This window comes from Spinacia oleracea, chromosome 3 (genome assembly GCF_020520425.1).
Source record: "Spinacia oleracea cultivar Varoflay chromosome 3, BTI_SOV_V1, whole genome shotgun sequence".
Classification (NCBI taxonomy): domain Eukaryota; kingdom Viridiplantae; phylum Streptophyta; class Magnoliopsida; order Caryophyllales; family Amaranthaceae; genus Spinacia; species Spinacia oleracea.
Genome location: NC_079489.1, coordinates 49,734,559 through 49,759,281, shown reverse-complemented (window position 1 = coordinate 49,759,281; position 24,723 = coordinate 49,734,559). Strand labels below are relative to the sequence as shown.

Here is a 24,723-nt window from a genome sequence, read left to right as displayed (position 1 = left end):
GGGTCCTTGATTGGGGGACCATGTATAAGTATCAACGGCGACCTTTGTCTTGAGGTCGTAAACCGGTTATTTTTCTTTTGAGATTATCCAAACACGGGACTTTGTACAGCGTAGTCTGGGAATATTGTTTTAACTTTGCATACCCTTTTTTGAGATATATTTTTTTTCTTTCGAGCCACCAAGTACTCGTGCTTGGCGGTCAGTTCTTGTCAAAGAGGTTCTTTGGGGATACGCATTTTGTAATGTCCTTGATCGTGTTTGGGATTGTGCTCGTAAGTGCGAGCGATCTTTGTAGTGGTGTGCTACTCTTAACAAAGTCGTGAGGTGCGAACTTTAGTAAAGAACTCGGCAATTTTCGAGTCGAATGGATGCGGCAGGGCCCAATAGAAGTTAGGGCCTTTTTTGAGCCTGTGTTTATTTTCGGCGCCCAGGCCTGGGCGTTAAAGATTTCGGCGCCCAGCGCTGGGCGCTGAAAATGAATCCTGACGAGGTTTCTTTATGACACAGTTGGCCTCTTGTTCGTCCGTTTTCCTTTTTTTTCTTTTGAACGTGTTCGTAAATGTTCGATACTTAGAAAAGGTGATATGTGTGTGCGAACGAGCGTTCATAGAATGGCCGTGGTGTGCGGTCCATTAATCAGTTTGCTTGAATTGTTTCAATTTTTTTTTGAGCAACGACTGATTTGAATAGTTTGCTTAGAAGCTTGATAGGGTTCAGGCCCATTCATTAAGTGGGCTGAAGCATCGTGCCCTTCTTGATCGTTCAAACATTTGCTTCGAGTTTTTTTTATTTTGCTATTGTCGTTTCGTAGCTTGGAGCCCCCAAGTATGCATGTTGGGATGCTTCCTTTTGGCGTACGATTTTTGTAGGTTCTTTCGAAAAAGATGCCTTGGGGTTCCTGCTCGTGTGGGTGCGAGCTATCCCTTCCGTGGTAGGTGATGTTTTGCTACCTTTAATCCTTAATGTAGAAGTCGTGTGGCTTGCATTTTGAATTTGGGCGATAAGTAATCTTTGCCTCTTTTACACATGCTCTTTGGTCGTGCTCGCATTAGTGCAATATGCCTCACTCTTTTTTAGACTAGTACCGCGGGATGGTTGAGCTTATGGTGCGACGTTGGCTTGTGTGGCCTAACCGCATGTATTAGAACACTTCTCCAGGTGTTGGGATATCATTATTATTTTTTGCATTGGAGTACTTCATCATGCCTCGTTCAGGTGTCCGAACAAGTGTAGCACTTTCTGCGTGGGTTTGCATGGCTTATTACTTCGTTCGATGCGAGGATTCATAGGTGTTTCTTTCTTATTTTTATATCTGGGCAAAACATGGCTAGCAGAAAGATTCAGCGCCCAGGCTGGGGCGTTAAAGATATCGGCGCCCAGCTCTGGGCGTTGAAAATGATTTCTGGGCAGAACTTTGACAGTTTTTTTGATTTTTTTTTCTTTCGCTTTTGCTTTGGAACGATGTAGACTATGTAACGGGCGCTTGTAGGGCGAGCGTTTATGTGCAGTAGTTTGATCGGAGTTTTGGTGACTCGCGATTTTCAGTTACCCTTGTTAGTGGGGTGACTTTATATATTCTAAGTAGCGCTTAGAATTTGGGAGGGGTTGTAGCCATTCTAAGGTTCGTTTTACATGATTAGACCTTAGGATCGTGCCCCTATGATGTATGTATAGCATTAGCGTCGAGAATTTGCGATAAAATCGTCATTTCGAGCATTTTTAGAGTGTTTTTCTCAAGCCCCCAATTGTAGCTACGGGATTGGCTTGGTGCTATAATGCTTTGCATACGTTTTTATGCATTCATGGTGACATGGATCATGAATAGTTTGAACCAGACTCGTTAAGTGCGAGGTACGTTCGAGTAGTGATTTTGCTGCTTCTCTTGTAAATGTCGTATTGTGCGACATTGCCATGGTCAAGGTAGTCACATGTTGAAGTGTGCCTTGTCCAAAAGCTAGGTGCCTCTCTTTACCCATAATCATATTTGGAAATCTTTTGACTCACTTGCAACATTGAGATAAACGCATACTTAGCTTAAACCAACGACACTTTATTATGTTCGAAAAAGTCTTTGAAAATTATTTTAAAATCCGAATCCTACTGTGTACAATCCGAGGTGTCCTAAGTAGGTTGACTTATAGAAGGGTTCGTACAGGATTACATGAGTGAATCAAAATACTGTTACGATTTTTGGAATGTTGTCTAAGGATTTGCTGGAAGCCAGGGTGCAGGCGTCAAGATATTACTTGTGCCCGTGTGACACATGCTTTGGGCTTTTAGGGCCATCTTTTCCAGAATTTGCGGGAATATAAACCGTTTTCAAATCGACTTATATTTACTTGGTGTATGTCTGCATAAAAGGTCAAGGTATATTTAGTTCTTTCCCTAGCTCTTCCATTTCAATTTTTTAGCCCCCAGTTGCTGTTATGTTTCCCATTAATGATGCTTTTAGATTTCGATTTTAAATGCCCGTGTCATATGTCTGCGTAGGGTGAGCCTTGGTTAAGTGCCAAGTCCTATTGACAATGTCTGTTTTTTCAAAGGGGATTCGCTACCATTTGAATTACCATGAACGGGTGCCCTAAGTTCGAAGGAACAATGGGGCAATGCCGTAGAACAATTCTCTTTATTGCAAGCTTACTGCCTTTACTACTTGTTGGCGATTATGACTATGTCTAATGGTGAAAGAAGGTCTTTAAGCGAACGACTATGTCTAGTGGTGAAAGTAAGTCTTTAAGTGAGTTAGTTCGCTTTAGGGAGGGTCAAGTCGAATACTTTAGAGGTCATGGACGCTTGCGCTAGCCCCCCCCCCCCCCCCCCATTCAATTGAGGCAAAGCGATCTTTTGAGTCTTGGCTAAGTGCCTAGGAGTGTGAGAGCTCCTTCTGGCAAGGGTACGTGCCCTTATTATTTTTCGATGTGTGCTCATTAATTTTGGCATTTTGATGACTTGGATTCTTCCTTTGACTGAAATTTTTCTTTCGACTTGGATTGCAAGTAATTAAATTTCAATAAGGGACTTCTATTTTTTATTCTTGTTTTTCTATAGGCTTTAATATTTTTGCAAATTGGTTGGACCGAATCATGGATTGCCTACGTATCCGCCTTAAATAAATTTAATTTGGAATCAGGTCTTGCGTAGTTCTTAGCCTAGAAAATGGTTTCTTAGAATGCTGATTTTAAACAAGTACGTTCTGAGGTGGAACCGTAATGTTTGAAATAGGATGAGATAAGTGAAGTTCATTATTATTTTAATCTGCTGCTTTGCCGTAAGCCAAAAATTTATTTTATATTTTTTTTGAGTACATGTATTTTTTGATGGTACGTATATCTGAATACGTGCTGTACCCGTCCAAGTGTTCGTTATTTTTCCGTGCATGTGCGGCTAAAATGACGAGCACTTCTGGACAAAATTTGGCGAGCAGAGAGAATCGGCGCCCAGGCTGGGGCGCTAAAGATTTCGGCGCCCAGCTTTGGACGCTGAAAATTATTTCTGAGCGGATCTTTTTTTGGTGCGCTAAATGCTTATTTTTCTCTTTTTTTAGACTAATTTTAGTGGCGCTTTGCAAAGTTTCCTTTTTTATTATTCACATTTTTTATATATTTTTTATGTTAAGCGTAGAATGTACTTTTCATTTGTTTTCTTTTTTTTTACTCGTGACTCAAGACGGTTTGAAAATTGGGTTGAATGAGATAGGATAATTTGTATAGGTATTGGTCAAGCATGAGGATTATATCTGCTAGGACTCACAATTTGCAGCCTCGAACTAGTGTCATGAGTTTACATCAACCAAGGCCAATGAGTATCATGGGGACGGCTCAAGGGAATATCAACAGGACGCATTCAAACAAGTTATATGGTCATTATGCTAATGGTGGTGTAATAATGGGTTTGGGCTTTAGAAATAACGGGTATGACGCACGAGTTAAGGCCGTGCGTGGTTTGCGGTTGACAACAAGTTCAAGAACAAGAGTCGAGGTAATGGTTTCTTAGGTTATGGCAATGCGAACATGGATGGGTTAAATGAGCTGAACAGGGGCCCCAGAGCGAAGGCGTCTAAGAACATAAGGATTGGAAAGGGTAGACATCGTAGAACTTTATGATTTGGATTGGTTGACTCAATTCTTTTCCTTCGTTTACTTGGGTAGATTTCGCACTTTGGGAGGTACGGGCTAAGTATTTCATGGCTCTTTTCGCTCTCCCTTTTCTCTTTCTCTTTTTTCTTTTGCTTGGGATTTCTCCCCAACATAAATCCTTCAAAAAATTTTATTTGGGCTAAGAGGTAGATGGTTGTGGTCTTTGAGTCACGAGGCGAGACTGAGTGAGCCTCGTTTGGTAGGCCTATAGTGGGCCTGTAATTTTAGTAGGCCTAGGGTGGACCTTTAATTTCAGTTGGCCTAGGGTGGACTTTTAAATTGTTTTACTTTGCAAGCGTATTTAGTCGTTTCTTAAAATGTGCAAATAGCGTAGATTCAAAATGTTATTTTTACCTTATTAAAATTTAACGAAAGAATTACATCGAAAATAATTTTTTTTTGCTTCTTTTCAGATTCCAGTTTTACGGGATTTAATTGGAAGTTGTGATTTAGACTCGAACTTTCATTAATTTTCTGATTATAACCCGTGTATGAATATAAGGAGGTGGCCTAGACTCAAAGTAATGACGTGGCGTAAGCCTATAATACTTGACCAAGCAAACTTTCAGACTTAGGCTAATTGGACCATAACTTTCGTTGGTTGACACTTTAGATTTTAACCCTTGGGTGTTCATTTGTCATGCGCCATTTTGCTTAATGTTGGCAAGGTAGTTAGTTGGGGAGATCGAATTTTTATTTTCTCAAGACTAGAATCATTAGTGCGGCTTCTCTCTTAGTGTGTATTGCTTTACCCCAATGGTAGCCTTATGGTATGCCGATTTGGGTATTTTCATGGTCGGTCATGTTGCATTCATGGAAAATCTTTTAGTCCGTACTTAGTAGTATTTCAAGGAGCGAGTGACTCGAGAGGACTATGATAGTCGTGACCCAATGTGATTATAAGCCTTGGGGCCATTAATTTTTTCTTTGCCAATGGTATTAACACCTTAGGTTCACTTTGGGGGTTGTGCGACTATAGGGGAATGATTTTCAGAATGTGACTGTTTCCATTTTGCAAATACTATAGTATATTCTTTTTATTGGTGAGAGAGTATTGAGGCCGTAGACTCTTAGCAAAGGATGACAATTACATATGGGTGTTTATTGATTTAAACGTTAGGAAGGGAGACTCAATATGGTTTAACCTTTTGACTTGCAGGACGACACCAAGCATTAGGAACGATTCTATGGATAAGACAACTAAGACTTAGGATTTAGATTGTACTTTTGGCATAGCCTAGTCTAGACTCGGATTTATTTGAACATTTAATTTTTTTCTTGAAGACTTTATTCGAACATTATTTTTTGAATATTTTGCCCATGTGACATTCAAGGTCGTTTAATTAGCATGCTCGGTTTTGGTGCCGAGCATTGTCGTCGTAGGAGGCCTAACAACGACACAAAGAGTTATTTATCTTTTAATTTTTTTAGTCGCTTTTAGAGTTGAGTGCCTTTTCATACGCCCTTGCAGCAATTTTTACGAAAAGTTTTTTTTTGCTACGTATATTTTTTCATGCGCGGGCACCGAGGCTGCTATGCCTGACCAAAAGGCCAGGCAGCAACTTCAGCGCCCAGCAGTGGGCGTGAGATATTTTGGCGCCCAGCCTTGGTCGTTGAAAATGCGTCCCTGGCTGGTTCTCGTTTTCTGTTTGCGTATACTTTTGTTTTTGCGACTTTAGTTTGGCGTGCTTGCCTTATAACGTCCTTTACGCGTTGTGCAACGTTTGTGGGATTCGTTACAGGCCATCCCGAGCGTCGCTTATTTTTGTGGCAATCATTCGGGTTTGCGGAACACGTGTTTCGGTATAACTCTTTGGCAAATTAGTCTATGAATGTTTGGGCAATTTTTAAGGTCGTTGGTTTTCTAGGATAGTTTGTCGCACACAATCACATATTTCGCTACACATAACTACATTACAAACATGGATTTGAAAATTAAATATGCCACGTAGTTTATGATAGGCTTCTATGGGTAGTTTATTTGCGTCTGGCTTGGTACCGCTTCTATCGTAGATCCAACACATGCCCCGATCGAGGTAGTGTCTTCAACAGACGAATTTCGCTCAAGAGGCCAACCCGCAAGTGCAAGCCAAGGGGGCATGCAGGCGAGAGGGACCTAATGGGCGAGCGATTGGGTTCGGGATAGGTGTACTACCTGCACAAGTACCGAGTGGGCAACATGCGCGGCGTATGCACCCCCCTATTGGCGAAAAAAGGTATCCTTAGTCCCAACTCCCGAGGGAGCCGAGATTCGTTATGCGGTTCTGTCCGTTCACATTAATATGCTGATTTTCAGGTCGTCCCAACTTGATGGGGAAATAAACGCGGGGTAGGATCGTTTCACCCTTCGGTTATTTTGATTACCTACAAGCACGAGTATTTCCTTCACTTTCCCCAGCGGAGTCGCCACTGTGAGGGGGTCGAAAAAAGCAGGAGGCTAATGCGTGACCTCGTCCCTCGTGGGTGTGACGATTCTTTTTATTCAATCAAGTGTAATAGGATTTCCTATGAGTTTACACCCAATTGACTAGTAATATAGGAGTCGCCATTCAGTTTTTAACGACAATGAGAAAAACTGACAAAACCCGGTTATCGTGACATAAAGGGAGTGCAATTATGTTTGACCACGACGGCCGTAGGTTCCCTTGTGATCCCTGGTGTGGGGATCTCTCAACATACACCCGCAAGGTAGAGATTGAGGGTTCGGGGGACTGTAACTACCGAGAGGAGTACTCGCTCGTCGATAACTCCAGAGGCAGGATATCCTTACTAGCTCAGCATAAATAATTGAAGGGACATGCGTTAACTATTAAACTAATCTGAGTTGATTTTAATAATATGCAACATATAATACTAGATCGATCGCGATTATCTGATTTAGATTGCATTAAGGGACCTAGCATGATAATCCAATTTCCCAAAAATATTATATTTGTTAGGCGTGATAGAACAATCAGATTTAGTTAGTTTAACAGTTCATAAAAAGGGCGAGGAAAGCAATTAAATCATCGAAAAGGGACACATTACGACGCACCCTTGAGAGGTGCGTCACGGTTCTCAGAAAACTAACCACTTTGACTTTGCTATTTCTCCTTTTTATTTAACGAATCTCAAATTATGGGACAGGATACGTTCTGTTCGATTTATGGATCGATTGCGACAGAACGCGTGAACAATTTCGCAGCGTGAGGCTTAGGCTTATGGGTTGGAGTCAATACTCATAATATGAATTGTGTGTTGTGTGTTTTTCACGTCGAATTTAGGGGTCTATTTATAGGGAAGATTTCGTGGAAAGATAGAATTGCAGAGTTCTAATCCACAAAGAATTAGGAAAAAACACGTACCCAGGTATTTTCAGCGCCCAGGCCTGGGCGCCGAAAAGGCGTTGAAAATAGGGTCTGGGCTGTTTTCTTTAGTCAGATTCGGATTCCTGAAATCCGTAGAGTTTGAGATTTAATCGAGTCTTTTAGCGCCTATCAATTTTATGACGGAATGCGTCTGGGCCCGTTACGAACTCTAGGCTCGTTAGGATTTTAATTAATACGTAACTCTTATTTCCGAATCATATTAGGAATAGGATTCTCGCAGTTTTCTATCTCATTTAGGATTTATGTTGGAATGCAACACCTAATTCTGACAGGTTTCTATCTTTTATGACTTGCCACTTTTAGAAGCTACCCTTTACGGCAGTTACTATTTTTAGCAGGTTTCCATAAATAGCAGGTTTCGGGTGAAATGAAAAGGGGAATTGAGATTCGTTATTTTATAGGAGATGCGTTGTCAAGTGGAGATTTATGTTCTCATCATCGAACCTTCCCTTTCGGGAATGGGGACAAAAGTAGGTGTCTACACATCAATGATCTCACAATGAATGAATTGCTCATGAGTCTTGTCAATTTTAACTGTGACAAGGCCAGGTTGCCACCCTAACCAAATCCTTCCCCTACTACAAAAAAGATAATTGTGTTCCCACTGCCATTGAGTGCCAAACTTTCTGGCAATGGTCTGAAATTTACTGCTCTTTAATCTAGTTTCTAGTATAGCTATAATAGTAACATTATTGTGACTTATAAGTTTTTTTACCTCAGTAATCTTAGAGGGATCATTCATCCCTCTAACATTCCATGTGCATAAGCTTAGCATAAAGGATCTGGAGGAAATACAATCCCATCCCCTTGTCCCACAGCAGTATCCCCATCAATATCATCATCAGTATCAGGAGTATCGGAATCATCCTCAACCAAAGTGCAGAAAGTGTTGCTAGTAGGAACAGGCACACCCCTATTTCTTGTGCTCTTAGTAGCAACCCTCCATCCTACATCAGCACCAGAATGTGTGACTGCAACTGATTGGTTCAAAGGGGTGGATGTAGGTGTGGGTGCACCAGCAGCTACAGGTTGTTGTTTCTTGGGAACCCACACCTTCTTCACTTTCTGTGTTTCTTTCCTGATGGGTTGATGGTGAGTGTAGCTCACTGCTTCACAATTGTGGCCTGGCATTTGACATTGGTGACAGTATGTAGGCCTCCAATCATACTGAACCTTCTGTTTGAACACATTGCCACTTATATCTTAAATCAAAATGTGTTCTGGAAGTTCAGCAGTGACATCCATTTCAACCAGAAGCCTTGCAAATGGTACTCTTTGTTGCTTGGTAGTACAGTCATCAACACATACAGGCACTCCCAGTAAACTGCCAATCCTGCTCAGTGAATCACAACTCCAGCAGTTAAGGGGTAAATTAGGCAACCTAATCCATAGGGGTATGACCCTAAGAACCTCTTCATAAAAATCAAAATCTGATAACCAAGGCTTGATGATTATTGGTCTACTGAAGAATGTATAAGGACCTCCACTCAGCACTTCATTTCTCTCTTCAATAGAATTAAAATGTACTACAAAATACCCATCATCATGTAAATAGATACTAGGGGAACTAACATGACTCCAATTTGCAGCAATATATCTTTTAATAGAGGCAATAGTAGGTACTTCACCCACTATGTATAACACCAGAGATCTAATCCACTTCTCAGTCAAGGCATCAACCTCAGGTTTCTGCAGTTGAGCCATTTTCTTCCCTTCCTTCAGAATTGGGGCAACAAATTGAAGGGAAGCACCCTTACTAGTTAATGGTGAATGTTGGAACAGACTGGACCAAGCAGGAGCAGTTGTAGCAGTTGCCACTACAGGAGGATCCTGCAAATTCAGCCTTCTTTGAACCTGCTGATTTCCAACAACTCCTTGAATGGGTTCACATATCTGATTACTTTGGACCAAAGTTTCCTCAAGTTGCACAGCCAAGCTTCTAATCCTCTCATGAACCTCCTCCCCTCCTTGGGAACCTCCCCTATTTCTACTAGCATGACCTGAAATCCCACCCCCCTCCAGATTTGAACCCAACGGCTCATTTCGATTCACAGTAGGAATAGGGATGCCAAGAGAGTGATGATATTGTAAAATAGTATTGTGAAGTTCAACAGGTATTAAACCAGCACTAGCATGAACCAGGGGGGAAGAAATCAACTCACCCGACGACTCCATGGAAGCAGAGCTACCAGTTGCTTGAGATTGAGATGTAGCTGAATTATGGCCTAAAGTTGCGTTTTTGTGGGTTGCATTGTGTTCCAGAGAAGCATCACTAGCTTGAGGTGAAGAACGGTTCGTAGATTTCTTCTTCTTACCCATTAATGGAGGTGGGTGCACGATAGTAGTTTCGCCCTAACGTGCGCCACCAGGTTATCTACTCATTTAGAATTTATGGTGGTTTTTAATCATAGGATCCTAATTAAATTATCAATTATTTATAAAAATTGATTTTGATTTTGTCATCAAATCTTTGATTTTGATTTTGATTTTGGCATCAAATCTTTGATTTTGTCAAAATTTTAAAACGTCGTTTATATGCGAAATTTACTATAAAAAAATAAGATTTCGACCATTATTGACAAAAAAAAAAATCTTGCGAACATATAATCAAATAATCGCACGAATTTGCAGTCAATTACATCCACGAAATTAATCACCCCTTTAATTCATTGCAAATTTATAAAATTTAATCCAAGTTAACTATAATTGACTGTGGAATTAATTAGAGGCTCGTGGTACCACTGATAGGTTATGAATAATACAATAATATAGTTAATGCGGAAAAACCATAAAGCCAAAATCCAAATTAATTGCCACATAGTCAATTAGCATAATTTAGGCTACATACAATGTGATGCCTGCCTTCCCTAGCTGCTCCCGAACCGAACAAGAACAAGTCTTTAGAGCCCCAAACATTGCCCCTCCGTAGAAAGTCCACAACACGTTCGGATCCACCTTAGGTTCAACCAACTAGGATTTTACTTAAGGTTTTATGTATTCGGGTTAGGCTATATTATGTTCTCCCTTGAACACAATGTAAGTAAAGAATATGATTTTCTATGTATGTGAAATTATGAGGGCCTATCCTCATATTTATAGGGTAGGAAATAAGGAATTTAAGTCTTACTAGGAAAAGAATTACCAACCCTACTAGGATTGAAATTCTTATCCAATTAGAATTGTAACATTAATTAAACTCTTAAATAAACCAATTCTACTATGACTAGGAAAACTAATACTTAATCCCAAAGTTACTTGGAAACTAAGTAATCGGACTTTTCTTGGAGCCCAAGACGAAGCAACCAACGCAGCCACAATGGGCCACGCTGGTGCGGGTGCCTGCCTAGGCCCAACCGCAGCCGTAATTGGCCAAAGGCCCAGCACGCAGCAGCCTTGCCTTGGAGGGCTGCTTCTCTGTTGCTGCTGGCATGCTGCTCGCGGCCCACTGCGCTTCCAGGCCCATCTGCTGAGCGCTGGCGCTAGGCTTCGTGCTCAGTGCTATGCGCTCGCCCTTTTGCTTGTCGAGCAATGGCCCGACTCGCTTGTCGGCTTGTCGCTTGTCGAGATTCCAATTCATTTTCCGATTCCGGAATCCATTTCCGTTTCGAACAAATATTTACGTTTCCGTTAATATTTTCGATTCCGGAAATAATTTCTTTTTGCGACAATATTTTCGATTCCGGTAATACTTTCGTTTCCGGCAATATTTCCGATTCCGGCAATATTTCTATTTCCGATAATATTTTCCGATACGAACCATGTTTCCGTTTCGGCAACATCTACGAATTGGATAATATTTATATTTTCGTTATGAACCACATTTCCGTTTCCGGCTATATCTTCATTTCCGTAGTATTTCTTTACTTTGCCTTTTGACGATTTCAGCTCCCACTGGAACCAAGATCCGTCATTTCCGAATGATCATAAATAGAGTACTTAATGAATAATATATTCACTTAAATACTTGATCCGTTCACGTACTCTTTGTGTGACCCTACGGGTTCAGTCAAGAGTAAGTTGTGGATTAATTCCACTTGACTGAAGCGGCCTCTAGCTAGGCATTCAGTTCACTTGATCTCACTCAATTACTAACTTGTTAATTAATACAAAACCGCATTTATTAGACTTAGCATTAAATGCATTAAATGCAAACTTGGACCAAGGGCATTATTTCCTTCATATGATGCGTGGTGTCTTATTGTTTTCCTAAGACACCATACATCTTAAATAAATGGTGTCTTCATCTAAGAAACCTAATAAGTGACTTAAGTGGTGTTATAGATGTGGTTTCTTAGCCTATTTTTGTAGTAGTGGCTGAATGTTTGAATGCATGGACGCTCAAACAAAGGGCCTAATACAGTAAACACAAAACTATGGGGAAGTCGGATTGACCAAAAAGAATAAAACAAACAAACTTCAAGAATAAACCGTAAAACAGCTTGCAGGAATTTTTTTTTTTTTTTTTGGCAAATAAAGATTTTATTAACCAAAAAAAGAACCACCAAACAACACAGCACCAACATCAGCTTAGGACAGCCCCCAAGCTTAACACAGATCAATATCTATCTTGTCTACAAGCAGCTCTAAATAGAATACGATTAACTACATTACTACAAGAATCTAACTTGTTGCTGAAAACCTTAAAGTTCCTTTGAATCCAGATTGCATAGATTGACTCAACAAACAGAATGTTCCTGTAAGAGTCAGTATCGTTAGTGCTTCTACTCTTCTTAGCCATCCATTCAATCAACTCAGGCCAATTCTGGTTCCACCTTTGATCACCACTGAACTGAATCACCTTGCTCCAAATTGCAGCAGAATACTCACATTGAAAGAACAGGTGGTGTAAAGTCTCTGGACTCTTCTGACAAAGAACACATTGACCATCAATATTCAGATTCCAACTCAATAATCTATCTTTTGTAGCTAGCCTGTTTTGGAGAGCAAGCCAAACAATGAAGGCACTTTTTGGACTGGCCCTGGTATTACAGATGATCCTTTTCCAATGCACTGAGGTAGCTTTAGGTTTAAGAAATTGATAAGCTTTGCAGATTCTAAACTTTCCACCATGAACAAAACTTTGAACTCCTCCAGCTTGAGCAAAAATGTTCCTCTGGTGCCAAATTTTCCTCATAGACCAAGTTAGGCCAGTAGGAACATCCATGGACCAGAAGTCTTTGCTTTTTATATAGTATTCATGCATCCACTTCACCCACATTATGTCTTGCTTCATAGCCAAGGCCCAACAGTGTTTCAAAACAGCTGCTTTATTCCAAATGGTTAGGTCTTTTAAATTTCATCCACCACAACTTTTTGGGAGGCACACATGTTCCCAAGCAACAGGAGCTTTCTTAGAGCCATTATCAGACCCAGCCCAAAGAAAGCATCTGCAAAGTCTCTGAATTTCTTTCATCACCTTTTTTGGCATAACAAATATTTGGCACCAGTAAAGTTGAATCCCACATAAGACAGACTTGATAAGTTGCAGCCTGCCTGCATAGGAAAGAAGTTTAGCTGACCAGCTTTGAATTCTTGCTAAAGTTTTCTCAATCAAGGGTTTACACTCAGCATAGCTCAACTTTCTTGTGGTGAGAGGAAAACCTAGGTATTTGAAGGGAAAGGATCCCCTCAAGATCCCTAGTTCATTAGAGAGCATCTCAGCAAAGGAATCTGACACCCCTGCAATATATACTTCACTTTTTTGCAAGTTGGCCACCAACCCAGAAGCTTCTGAGAATTTTGTGAAAGCATTAAACATTGCCATAACAGAGGGATTATCAGCTCTGGAAAACATCAAAAGGTCATCTACAAACATCATATGTGTGATCCCTAATCTCTTGAATTTAGGGTGATGCTTAAAGACAGGTCCAAGGGAGGAAAGACATCTTGAGAGATACTCCATTCCAATGGCAAAAAGAAAAGGTGACATGGGATCTCCTTGTCTAAGCCCTTTTTTAGCTTGAATTGGGGTAGAAGTAGAGCCATTAACCAGGATATAGTAAGATACAGTATTTAAGCATTGCATTATCCACTTCACAAATTTATCAGGAAATCCCAATTCAGACATCATGTTCTGCAGAAAGGGCCATTCAATTGAGTCATAAGCCTTCTTCAGATCCACTTTGATCATACACCTAGGAGAAATGTGTTTTCTAGAGTAGCATTTTATAAGTTCAGAGGCCAGCAAAATGTTATCTGAAATGTTCCTGCCAGGTATAAAGCCAGATTGAGCTGAATCCACAACTTCACCTATGACTGAGTGCATCCTATCAGTCAGGATCTTTGAGATGAGCTTGTATACAACTGAACAACAGGCTATAGGCCTGAAGTCTTTAACACTGGATGCATTAGGTACTTTAGGAATGAGGGTGACAGTAGTGTTATTCACCTGTTTTAACAGGATTCCTGTTTCAAAGAACTCTTGGATTGCTGTGTACATATCATCTTTCAGAATCCCCCATGTCTTTTTAAAGAAAAAGCTATTCAGGCCATCTAAGCCAGGTGCTTTGTTCACATCTATGCCTTTCAAAGCCTTATCAATCTCTGCAGCTGTCACTGGTCTAACCAAACTGTCAGCAACAGCAGGTGAAAGTTGGTTCCCCCTCCTAACAACCTCAACATCAATACCAACAATTGATGAAGCTGCAGTACCAATCAGTGCAGTATAAAAGTTTCTGATTTCTTCTGTAATCTCTTTATTGGTATTCAGTTTCTGCCCTGCACTGTCAAACAACTCATCCATACTATTCCTGGAATTCCTTTCCCTCATAGCACTAAAGAAAAACTTGGAATTTGAATCACCCAGTTTGAGCCATTGTATTCTTGATTTTTGCTTAAATGCACTCTCCTGGATTAAAAGGAACTTCTTTAGTTTGGAGCTCAAATCCTTTTCATCACTCTGCAGTTAGCTATCTGTGTGGTCAATAGCTAGTTGACTTTGGATTAGGTTTAAGTCAGCTCTAATATTTTCAATTCTCTCCTCTAATCCAGCAAATTCCTGCTGATGCAAAGCTTTGAGTCCTGTTTTGATGCCTTTCAGCTTATTCCAAATTCTAAACATAGCAGTCCCTTGAATTTCAACCTGCCACCTTTCTTGCACAATTGTCAGAAAATCTTTTTGATCTTCCATGTAATTAAAAAAAAATTGAATGGCCTCCCTCCTTGTTTCACATTAACTTTGTATCTCATAATGAGTGGGGTGTGATCTGATAAACCAGGGTTAAGGTACTCCACTACTGAATCTGCATACTTATTGTGCCAATCAAGATTACCAAAAGCCCTATCAATTCTTGAACAAATTCTCAAATTGCCTTGCCCTTTGTTAGTCCAGGAGAAGAACTGACCAAAGGTCTTGAGATCAGCAGAATTAATACATTCTTCAAAGTCTCTTGTTTCATTATTAGTAACAGCAGTGCCATTTTCTCTATCACCTGACAGCAGAACAACATTAAAATCTCCCATCACCAACCATGGTCCAGTGATGGTGTTCTTCAAACTACAAAGATCAACCCACAGTGGTTTCCTGTTTTCAATGGTGTGAAGCCCATAGACAGCTGTAAAGTGTGCTGAGAATATACCATTCTTTGCAGAAATAATCCCATGAATCAGTTGTTCAGCCACATATAATGTCTGGAAAGTTAGAATGCTATGCTTCCATCCAATCCAGATTCTCCCCCTAGGAGAGAAATTATAGTTTGTCTCCCACCTCCAAGTACCCCCAAACTTCTTTTGCACCTTTGTACAATTATTCTCTTTAACTCTAGTTTCAATAAAAGCTACCAGAATCACTCTATTATTGCTTAAGTACTTCTTCAACTCTACTATCTTTGAGGGGTCATTCATTCCCCTCACATTCCAGGATGAAATATTCATGTTGCATAGATTGGCATGACCCCCATGTCATCACCTCCCTTTCCACCACCATCATCCCCACTTCCTGGCACATCTTCATGGACTTGAGCTAACCCCACACTGCTAATAACAGGTCTGGTTTCTCTATTCCTCCTAGTAACCACTCTCCACCCTTCATCATGTGTGACAGAAGGATTGGTAAGAATAGGATCCTCCTGATTCACTGGCATTTGGTCATCCTGAGCCTTCTCAACATTCTCATCTTCTTTTTCCTCCACTTGCTGGTTCTGAACAGTTTTCTTAGGTTGCCAAACTTGAACAGTCTTCTTTTGATTTTGACCTGCTGGCTGAAATCTAGTTGTATTGCCCTGTGTCTTCCCACATACATGCCCAACAGTTTGGCATTTAGAGCAATATGGGGGCAACCATTCATACACCACTTTCTGCATAATTGTTTTACCTAGATGATCCTGAATAGCCACAGTTTTAGGTAAATCTTTTGTCACATCAATTTCTACAAGCAACCTAGCAAATGAGATTCTCATCTGCTTTGATGTGCACTCATCACCATACAGTGGCACACCAAGTAAGCTGCCTATTCTGCTAAGAGAATCATTCCCCCAACAGTTCAAGGGGAGATTAGGTAGTCTAACCCACACAGGTATCACCCTCAATATCTCCTCCTGGAAGTTAAAGTTTGCAGACCATGGCTTGATTACCATTGGCCTACCAAAGAATGTATAAGGTCCCTCAACCAACACAGTGTCTCTTTCATTTCTAGTTTTAAATCGAATGACAAAGTACCCTTCATCATGTAAATAGACTTGTGGTTTAGTAACACCCCTCCATTCCTTCTCAATGTATCTAATAACAGCCCTAATAGAAGGTTTCTCTCCTACTACATACAATATCATTGCACTATCCCATTGTTTAGCCATTTTAGCAATGTCCATTCTATCCAAAACAGCTACTGGTTTACCATCAGTAATCGAAGGTGCAATGAAAGATAGAGATGTACCTTTAGAGGTAAGTGCTGCTCCTGAAAAGAGGCTAGCCCATGGTTTCTTGGGTTCCAAGTCAACCACTGGTGGATTACCAGTCATCTCTTCCACATGCTCTGTTTCTGGGTTAGGAACTTCATTGCTCCTACCATGGTTAGCACTAGAGCTTCTAGTCAACCCCAAAGCATTATTCACACTTCTCATCACTTCTCTCATTCTAGACATCGCACCACCCTCAATCTGTTGCCCACCCTGCAATTTCTCAACTGCATCTTCGATTAATAGAGGGGTATGAACCATGGAAGCTTCGTGAGTTTGGAGGAGAGGTCTCCTAACTGAGTCATGATAAGCTTTAATGACCTCCATTAGTTCCGGCGACGGTGGTCCGTTACTTGGGTGAGGGGGCACAGGTGTTCCCAGATCCAACATTCGAACTCCAAAATCGCTGGGTATGGCATTACTACTTTGTTTAGCATTCATTGTTTTCATGGACTGTACAGGAGGTTGAGGAGATGATTCCCCACTCGAATCTCTATTTTCTGGCTTGCTTTGCTTCTTCCTCCTAGCCATGGCAGAAGTGGGCGCACGATAGTAGGAGACCTTATCCTACACCCTTATCGCCATACTAGAGAGAGCTTCGTTATGTTTTTTGCAGGAATTTCTAGCGCGCCAAAGGCTTGCGCTAGATATTATTAGCGGTGCTCATCCCATCTCTGGTTATTTCTTGTGCACTATGGTTCAGTTCATGCAAATGGCTTCTAAACATACTTAATGCCTAAAAATGATTTGTAAGTGGTTGTTAGTCTTCTAATAACACTATTGTCCAGCATAATACCGTTCATGCTAAAATAACTTTTAACGTTCACCTAAGCAAGTTTTCGAAAATCACTTTCCAAGAATCATCCCTGGTTTAGACTAAGTTCTGTCCAAGTAAAATATGAAATCCTAAAACTAGTTGTCTTATACATAGGGAAGACTCCACTGCTTGGTGCCGATCTGAAGGTCAAAGATTAACGCGTCTCGAACCTTCTACCCCAACTTTCATCCTAATTGCAGAAGTAGTAACTCCTATCTCTGCTTGTCATTCTCCTTTCCCAGGGTCTCCAATCTTTCAACCTCAATTCTTTCCTATACCAGCTATAACCATGTCGCTTGAAGATCTCCAATCATAACTCAAACAAATGGCTACCATTATGGAACATCTTCTCAATGAAAATCAAACCTTAGCAGTTGTCCAGGTCCAACATGAGCTCGATAATGAGAAGAAGATTGAGAAAATGGTCCTTCAGCAAACCATGGGTGTGAGAGGGATCGAAAAGACGTGTTTAGAATATCTTCATTCTTTCCCTCGCGGACGTGGCAATCAATATTAAGTAAACAAGGACTATCTGGGTGGTCCTAGCCTCCTCTTTACTAGACCATGGAGTCATCATTCAGTTTTCATCGACAATGAGGAAAACTGACAAAACCCGGTTATTGTGATTCGAGAGTAACAACCGAAACTCAGGCTCACATATTTTACCACAACGGCCTTAGGTTCCCTTGTGATCCCTGGAGTGGATATCGCTTAATGTACATCCGCAAAGTAGAGATTGAGGGTTCGGGGGACATTTACTAATACAGGGAGTGCCCAACATTAGCCCATGTGAAGGTCCTTACTAGTTCAATGTAACAATGACGTACGGGACATGCGTTAGACTACATTACTAATTTGGATTTATTTAAATGCACACTAATTAACTAACGGGCGTCGATAGGGTGATTTAGATTAGTTTAAGGAGCCTAGCAATAATCCGGATTGTCCAAAGAATATCTTATTAGGCATTATCAATAATCAAATTATGTTAACAGTATATAAGGGTGATTAAAGTAATAAACGAAATACGACACATTACAATATAGTTTAGGCTATATTGCGGTTCTCACAAACTAACCACTTGTCTTTGCTCGTTTTCCTTTCCTCGTCGTACTTTCCTCGACTTGACTTGACTCTTGGGTAAGATCCATAACTTCCTTTAGGATAGGGAATTGGAAATACCTTCGGCAATAACTGGGATGATTTGGATGCTTAAACGGACCTACTTTTAGAGAAAGAAAGCAGTAAACTTTACTACCTTATTTTTTAAACTTGACTCACGAGTCATCGGATATCTGTTGATTAAACTTATACCTTCTCACAATGTCATTGAAGGTGTTCATAAAAGTGGAACTTTTCGGAAACAGATATTTGAAACTTGGGGTGGACTTACATAGATGGAAAACTTAACGGTCCTGCTTTTTGAAAGAAAGCGGAAAACTTTACTTGACGGTCCTGCTTTTTTAGAAAGAAAGCGGAAAACTCTACTTGACGGTCCTACTTTTAGAGAAAAAAGCAGTAAACTTTACTACCTTATTTTTTAAAGAAAATGGGAAAAACTCGACTTTAACTCTCGCTTTTTAGAAGCGGAAAACTGTACTTAACTCTCGTTTTTTTTGGAAACGGATACTTGACTCTCGCTTTTTAGAAACGGAAAAATTGATTCTCGTTTTTTTATAAACGAAAACTTTCAAAACTTAGCTCTTGTTTTATAGAAAACGGAAACTTTTAAACTTAGCTCTCGTTTTGTAGAAAACGGAAAATTTTGAAATTAATTCCCGTTTTTTAGAAAACTAAAAATCTTGAACTTAACTCTAGTTTCTTAGAAAACGGAAAATTCTGAACTTAACTCTCGTTTTTTAGAAAATGGAAAATTTTGAACTTAACTCTTGTTTTTTAGAAAACGGAAAATTTTGAACTTAACTCACGTTTTTTAGAAAATGGGAAATTTAATTTTGGAAATAACTTGGGACTTTTTAGTTTTTAGAAATAAGGAATTCCGATGAAAATGACCGGGGTCGTGACCGGCTAGTGGATCACGATAATTTCCCGAGAGGTCGTGGTAGTTGGGCGGAGGCTAAGTGGTCCGACCCCTTTTTATCAGTTAATCTTGTAGCGCAAGATTTTTTCGACGCTTAACAGGGTTGCGTAATATTATTCTTGCGCTGACATGGTGGGCACAAGAATTTTCCTGCGTTCTGCTTCTTTAAAATCGAGTTTTGACGAAATGTTTGTCATTTCTGTTGATGTTTTGTTCGACATCTTCGTGGGTCGTTTTAACATTTCTTGCTCATTTCTGCTAGGATTTGTTGCATTTTTCACTGTCTTTTGGAGCAATGATGGAACTGCACGAACGGATATATGCAGAGTTATTGTCGTGCACGTTTGGTGCAGTAAGGTGATCAGAGTTTTCAGAAACTAACGACATTTGGAACAGTATTCGACCTCCTGGGACTTAGCTGTGCCTATGGGGTTACTTTGTATATGTAGAACATATATTATTTTTCGTATTTGCGTTCACTTGTCAGGCACGTACGTATGTAGTAATACTTTTACTTTTCAGTACTTGCATTTCATTTTTGTCCATCCGAAATCACAATTTTGCGAAAATAGGCCTATTTTCGTGGGCCTTAAATTGCCTTATTTAGATGGAGGCATTTCAACTCACCTTCAGAGAAAAAACATAAAAACGACGAGTGCGAATTAGAGTTTTAAAGTCAACGATATACTTTATTAATTTAGAAGTGATCGAAAAAAGTTATAAAAATATAAGTCCAATGGGATTTAGGCATTGCGTACAACCTGAGTTGTCCTAAATAAATCGAATTATGTAAGAGTGTGTATAGGAAATGAATTAAAATAATTCCAACAAATCACGGTTTCTTCCTATGAGTTTGTGTGAAAACTGCTACTTTGGGCGCAAGAATTTGCTTGCGCAGCTGAGGCTGTGTGAGATTTTTCTTGCGCATACTTCCAGGCGCAAGAAAGTTCTTGCGTTGTTGTTCCAGTTTCCGTAGGCTTCAAACTCGTTTCATTTTTCAGATCGGTTTAGGATGTGCTTGGCTAGGCTGTTTAAATAACGACTTGATGTGCTCATTGTTCTTCACCTTTGCTTTCATATTTGTTTTGCTTTATTTTTTGAGTAATCCGAAGGCCCCAATTCTTAGTTTCATCGTGTCTACTTCTACCACGTCTCGTAGGTCAGTTGTAGGGAAGTGGTTATGTGCACTTAGTCCCATTGAGAAATATTTGCTAAAAGAATATAATCTAGATGCATTCTTAGTTTTACAGCAAATAAAAATAGACTTTAGTTTTCTCCATGCTGGTCTGAATTTTTGGATTCTCGATCACCATGTCTTTGGTTTTAGAAATAATGAGATAGTCCATTTGCTTGACGAATTTGCTGCGATACTTGGTTACATTGTTAATGCTATTCTTGTCACACCTGCCACGACTGAAGAGGGTAGGGATACAGTAGGGAAGTTGCTAGGTCTAGATGATGATGCGATCAATGACATATTAGGAGAAAAGAATTTCTATCTCACTAAACTCATTAAACATTGCAGTGTCTCCATGAACAACATAACTACTAAAAATTTTAATGTGCATGCTCTTTGCTTTTATTTGTTGAACTGCTACTTGTTCCATAATAGTGATAGCATGTTGGGAGACATTAGGCTGATCCCGATTGTTTGTCAGATGGAGAATTGTTATTCCATAATGACCATTGTTGCTGAAAACTATTCTTTGTGCAGATGCGTTGAAAAAGGATGCCAAATCTAAAGCTTTCGGAGGAAGCCACCTATTATTGCAAGTGATCAATCATTCAATGTAAGATGTTGTTTAACTTGCGTCCAATATATATTTTTTTGTTTCTGTCGAATGCGTGAGAAATTTATCGCGCCTAAAGCTGGGCGTAGTAAATTTGTTGGGCATGCCTCGTATATTGTTGGAACTGACAACTATGTGACTGTGCGCAACAACATTTTATTGCTTGCAGTTATGCGCAAGTAATTTCTCGCGCTTAGCCTGCATGCGCAAAAATATTGTCGCGCCCTATCTCGCCCAGTTGCTTTGTTTTGTTCGTACTTCGTATTCATTTTATTTAATTTTACGAATTTTTGCGAACGATGTGATTGATTCATGTGTATTTTTTAGATATGGCTTATGGAGTGTTTTAGACTGTTAGAGGTTCCAGCGAACCCTCAAGTTTACTTCCCTAAGGCTCTTGCCGGTAGGAAATGCTTGAACAAAGGGAAAACAAGGCCATGTGGACCTCTTATTTCACCCACGGCCTTTGCTCCATTAAATGGGTGATACCATGGTGGAATCTGTGACCTATGGTAGGCGGTTCAGAGACCATTGTTTTCACCTGATTGCTTGGGATGACACATCGTACACATATATCTTTCCTTATTGAGTCTTGAGACAGTAAGGTATGAGGCAGAGCATACCTTTTGCGGACACTACACACCAAATACAAAAAATTTCCCACGGAATCGCGTCCTTGCATGGGCAAGATACTATAATGACTTACCCCGTCGGACTGTTACCGTTGACGGGAATATTTCCCTTTATGAGAGCTACAAAATCTGGATGAGTTCTGATGATGCAGCAGAGAGGACCAAGGCTCGTAATGCTGAACCGACTGAGTTACTTCACCCAAGGAGCAGAACAAAGCATGAGCACATTGGTACTTCTAGGACTCGCGAGGCTAACTCTAGGCCTCCAAGGAGGCATTCTGATTGTAAGCGTAAAGGTTACCATCAGCGTTCTGAATCTAAACCCGAAGGATGCCCGTTGAACCTGCCGTAGCTGCGCCCAAGAAGGCTGCGGTAGATTCTGCTAAGAATCATCGTCATGAGAAGAGTAGGAAACAGGCGTGGGGGAAAAGGGTTCAAGCCCTTGTTGCTATGGTGACTGAGAATCCGATTGTGGTTGCACCCATTTCAGTTACTGTCCCTGTTCCCGAAACTGAGTTGGTGGTTGGTCTTCAAGATGCTAGGGTGACTGAGGCCTTGGAAACTATGGAAGTAGGTACAAAAGATCCTATTGTTTCCATGGACATTGATGCAATAGCGGTGGAGAAGCCAGTTGATGTAACTTCTGCGAATGTCGATCTCTACAAGACTTTGTTTTCTGAACCCGAAGAATTAGAGTAGTATAATTCAGGATGCTTGTAGGGTGTATGTGCCTTTTAATTTTCGATATTGGATTTTTTTTTTGCACTTAGTTTTTTTTAGTTCAGTTTTCCAACTTATTTAAATTCAATAAAGGCATTGTTTTTATTTCCGTCCTTGCTTACAGACTTATAAAATTTTTGCAAATTATTTGGACCGAATCCTGGTTTGGATTTCCTACGTATCCGCCTCAAGTAAACTTAATTTGGAATCAGGTCGCGCGTAGTTCTAGCCAGAAAATAGATTTCTAGGTGCTGAATTTAAATGAATAAGTTTGAATGAAACGTTATCGTTAAAAATTGGTTAAAATTGCACGAAAAAACTTGGAATTTCGTATCTATGTACCCCCCCCAAGTGTTCCGATTTTCTCCGTACGTGTGCAGAAAATTTCAGAACACTTTTAGAATTGGCGCTAGAAAATTTTAACGCATAGTGGTGGAGCGCAAGAATTTAATTCTTGCGCCTACCTGGTATACGCAAGAATTTTCTCGCGCTTGGATGGGTAGTTTGCGTTGTTCCTGGTTCGTTTTTGTGTTTGATTGTCGACTTTAATTTGCAAAATGTCTGTGAACTTATGAGATCTTTGAACGATTTTTAAGGTGCTTTGAGAATCTTTTTGGTCCTTGAGTGTGAGATGCTCAATTATCCGTTTCTGATTATCCTATTCGTGACTTAAGACAGCTTTGTGGGAGAAATTTGTAAGGGTAAGATATAGTTTTCTTTTGTAGGTATTGGATAGGCATAACATCCTTTAGTCTCACCGCAATGTTAAGTATTTTTATTTTTGTGAGCCAAACTTTTGATTGCCTCTTTGTATCAACTTTTTGTATAGGTGTAATCCTGGGCCTTCCTTTTTGTTGCTCTTAGTGCATTTGGATATTTCTGTACTTTAAGGATGGTATGGTAAGGGTTATAGATTTTTTCTTTCTTTGCTTTTTTTTTCGCTTCTTTTTTGTTTTGATTTTTTTTTGCTAATAACAAGGGTATGGGTTATTTGTTTTGTCTTAAGTTACTTCGCCCGACTGAGTGAGTCTCCATTTGGTGGGTCTAGAGTGGACCCTTGATTATTTTTCTTACTTGGCAAGCATGTTTAAATTATCGTTAATTTATGAAAATAGTGTGGACTTGAATCATTGCCTTTATTTTAATGAATTTAAATTAAAAAAACTACATCGGAAAAAAGGAAAAAAACTCCCCGGATGATAACCTTCGAGACTTATTGAGAAAACATAAAGAAATGGGTCTCATATGCTAATTACTTCTAGACTTTGACTCAGACTTTGGGTTGGTTCTGGAAGAATTTTGGTCCTTCTCCGGTAGTCGTCTTGAACTCGATCCCTCTTGCGTTGATCCATTGAAACGATTTGTACCATCCGTGCTTGACCTCTTCCGCCGTTGTGGGTGACAAGACGATTAGTTGGGTTGGATCAAATCCTTCGTCTTGCAGGGCTAGGGTGGTGACAACGACTTCATCTCCTATTGGCCTCAATTCGTTAAATAGTAACCGTAAAGCTTGGTCATCCAAGGCTTCTTCGGCGTTAGATTTAGTGTTGGCAAGGTGAGGTGCCTCGTCCAACATATCACAGTCATGGAAAATCTCAAACCCCGACTTTTGTATGCCATCCTGAATGAGCGGTTCAGGAAATATATAGCAAGGGTGGTCCTCTCCTTCGCGCACAAACATACTGTTTAGAGTCCGTTGGTATGGTGGCAGAGTTTCGTGTTCGTTTTTATATTTGGCCTTTTAGAGACGTACTTGAGATAGACGTCGTATATGTCGTCTTCTGTTGGCTTATAACCCAAACCAAAGGAAGTTGAAACACTAGGTAGAGGAGATAAGAGCAATCCTTCTCTCTTAGGCCTAATGGCATCCCCGGGAAGTAGCCCTGAGATAGTAGCATGTTTGGGATGATCCGAGATGCATGTGGGTCCAGGAATACTAGATCATATTCTTTGATCACTTGGATTATTTCATCCATTTATAACCCGTACAAGTCCTCTTGCGCGTCGGGCATTTCGACCATAGAGCAACTGACGTCGAAGGGTGGGGTGTGTATGGCCATATCCACTCCGTTATGGTTAAGTTTGACCATTTGGTGCAGAGTTGATGCTACTCCTACCAAGTCATGGAGCCATGGGTGTCCAAGTAGGAGGTTAAAAGTGGATTTGATGTCCACTATTTGAAATTATGTAGTTCGTGCTACAGGTCAAGTTTGAATGGTAAGATCAATTTTGCCAAGCACTGGTTTTCAGGAGTTATCTTACGCTTGTATACGTTGGGCAGAAGGCTGAAAATCATTGCTATATAGTCTCAGGTATTGAGCGTTTCGT

General features: G+C 40.2%; 1 protein-coding gene across 1 annotated transcript; it reads right to left on the bottom strand.

Annotated features, from left to right (window-relative positions):
- Window positions 1-12,059: 12,059 nt before the first annotated feature.
- On the bottom strand, window positions 12,060-12,722 carry LOC110801982 (uncharacterized). Its single transcript, XM_022007396.2, has one exon. The coding sequence runs from the start codon at window positions 12,720-12,722 to the stop codon at window positions 12,060-12,062; it is 663 nt and encodes a 220-aa protein (XP_021863088.2).
- Window positions 12,723-24,723: the final 12,001 nt, after the last annotated feature.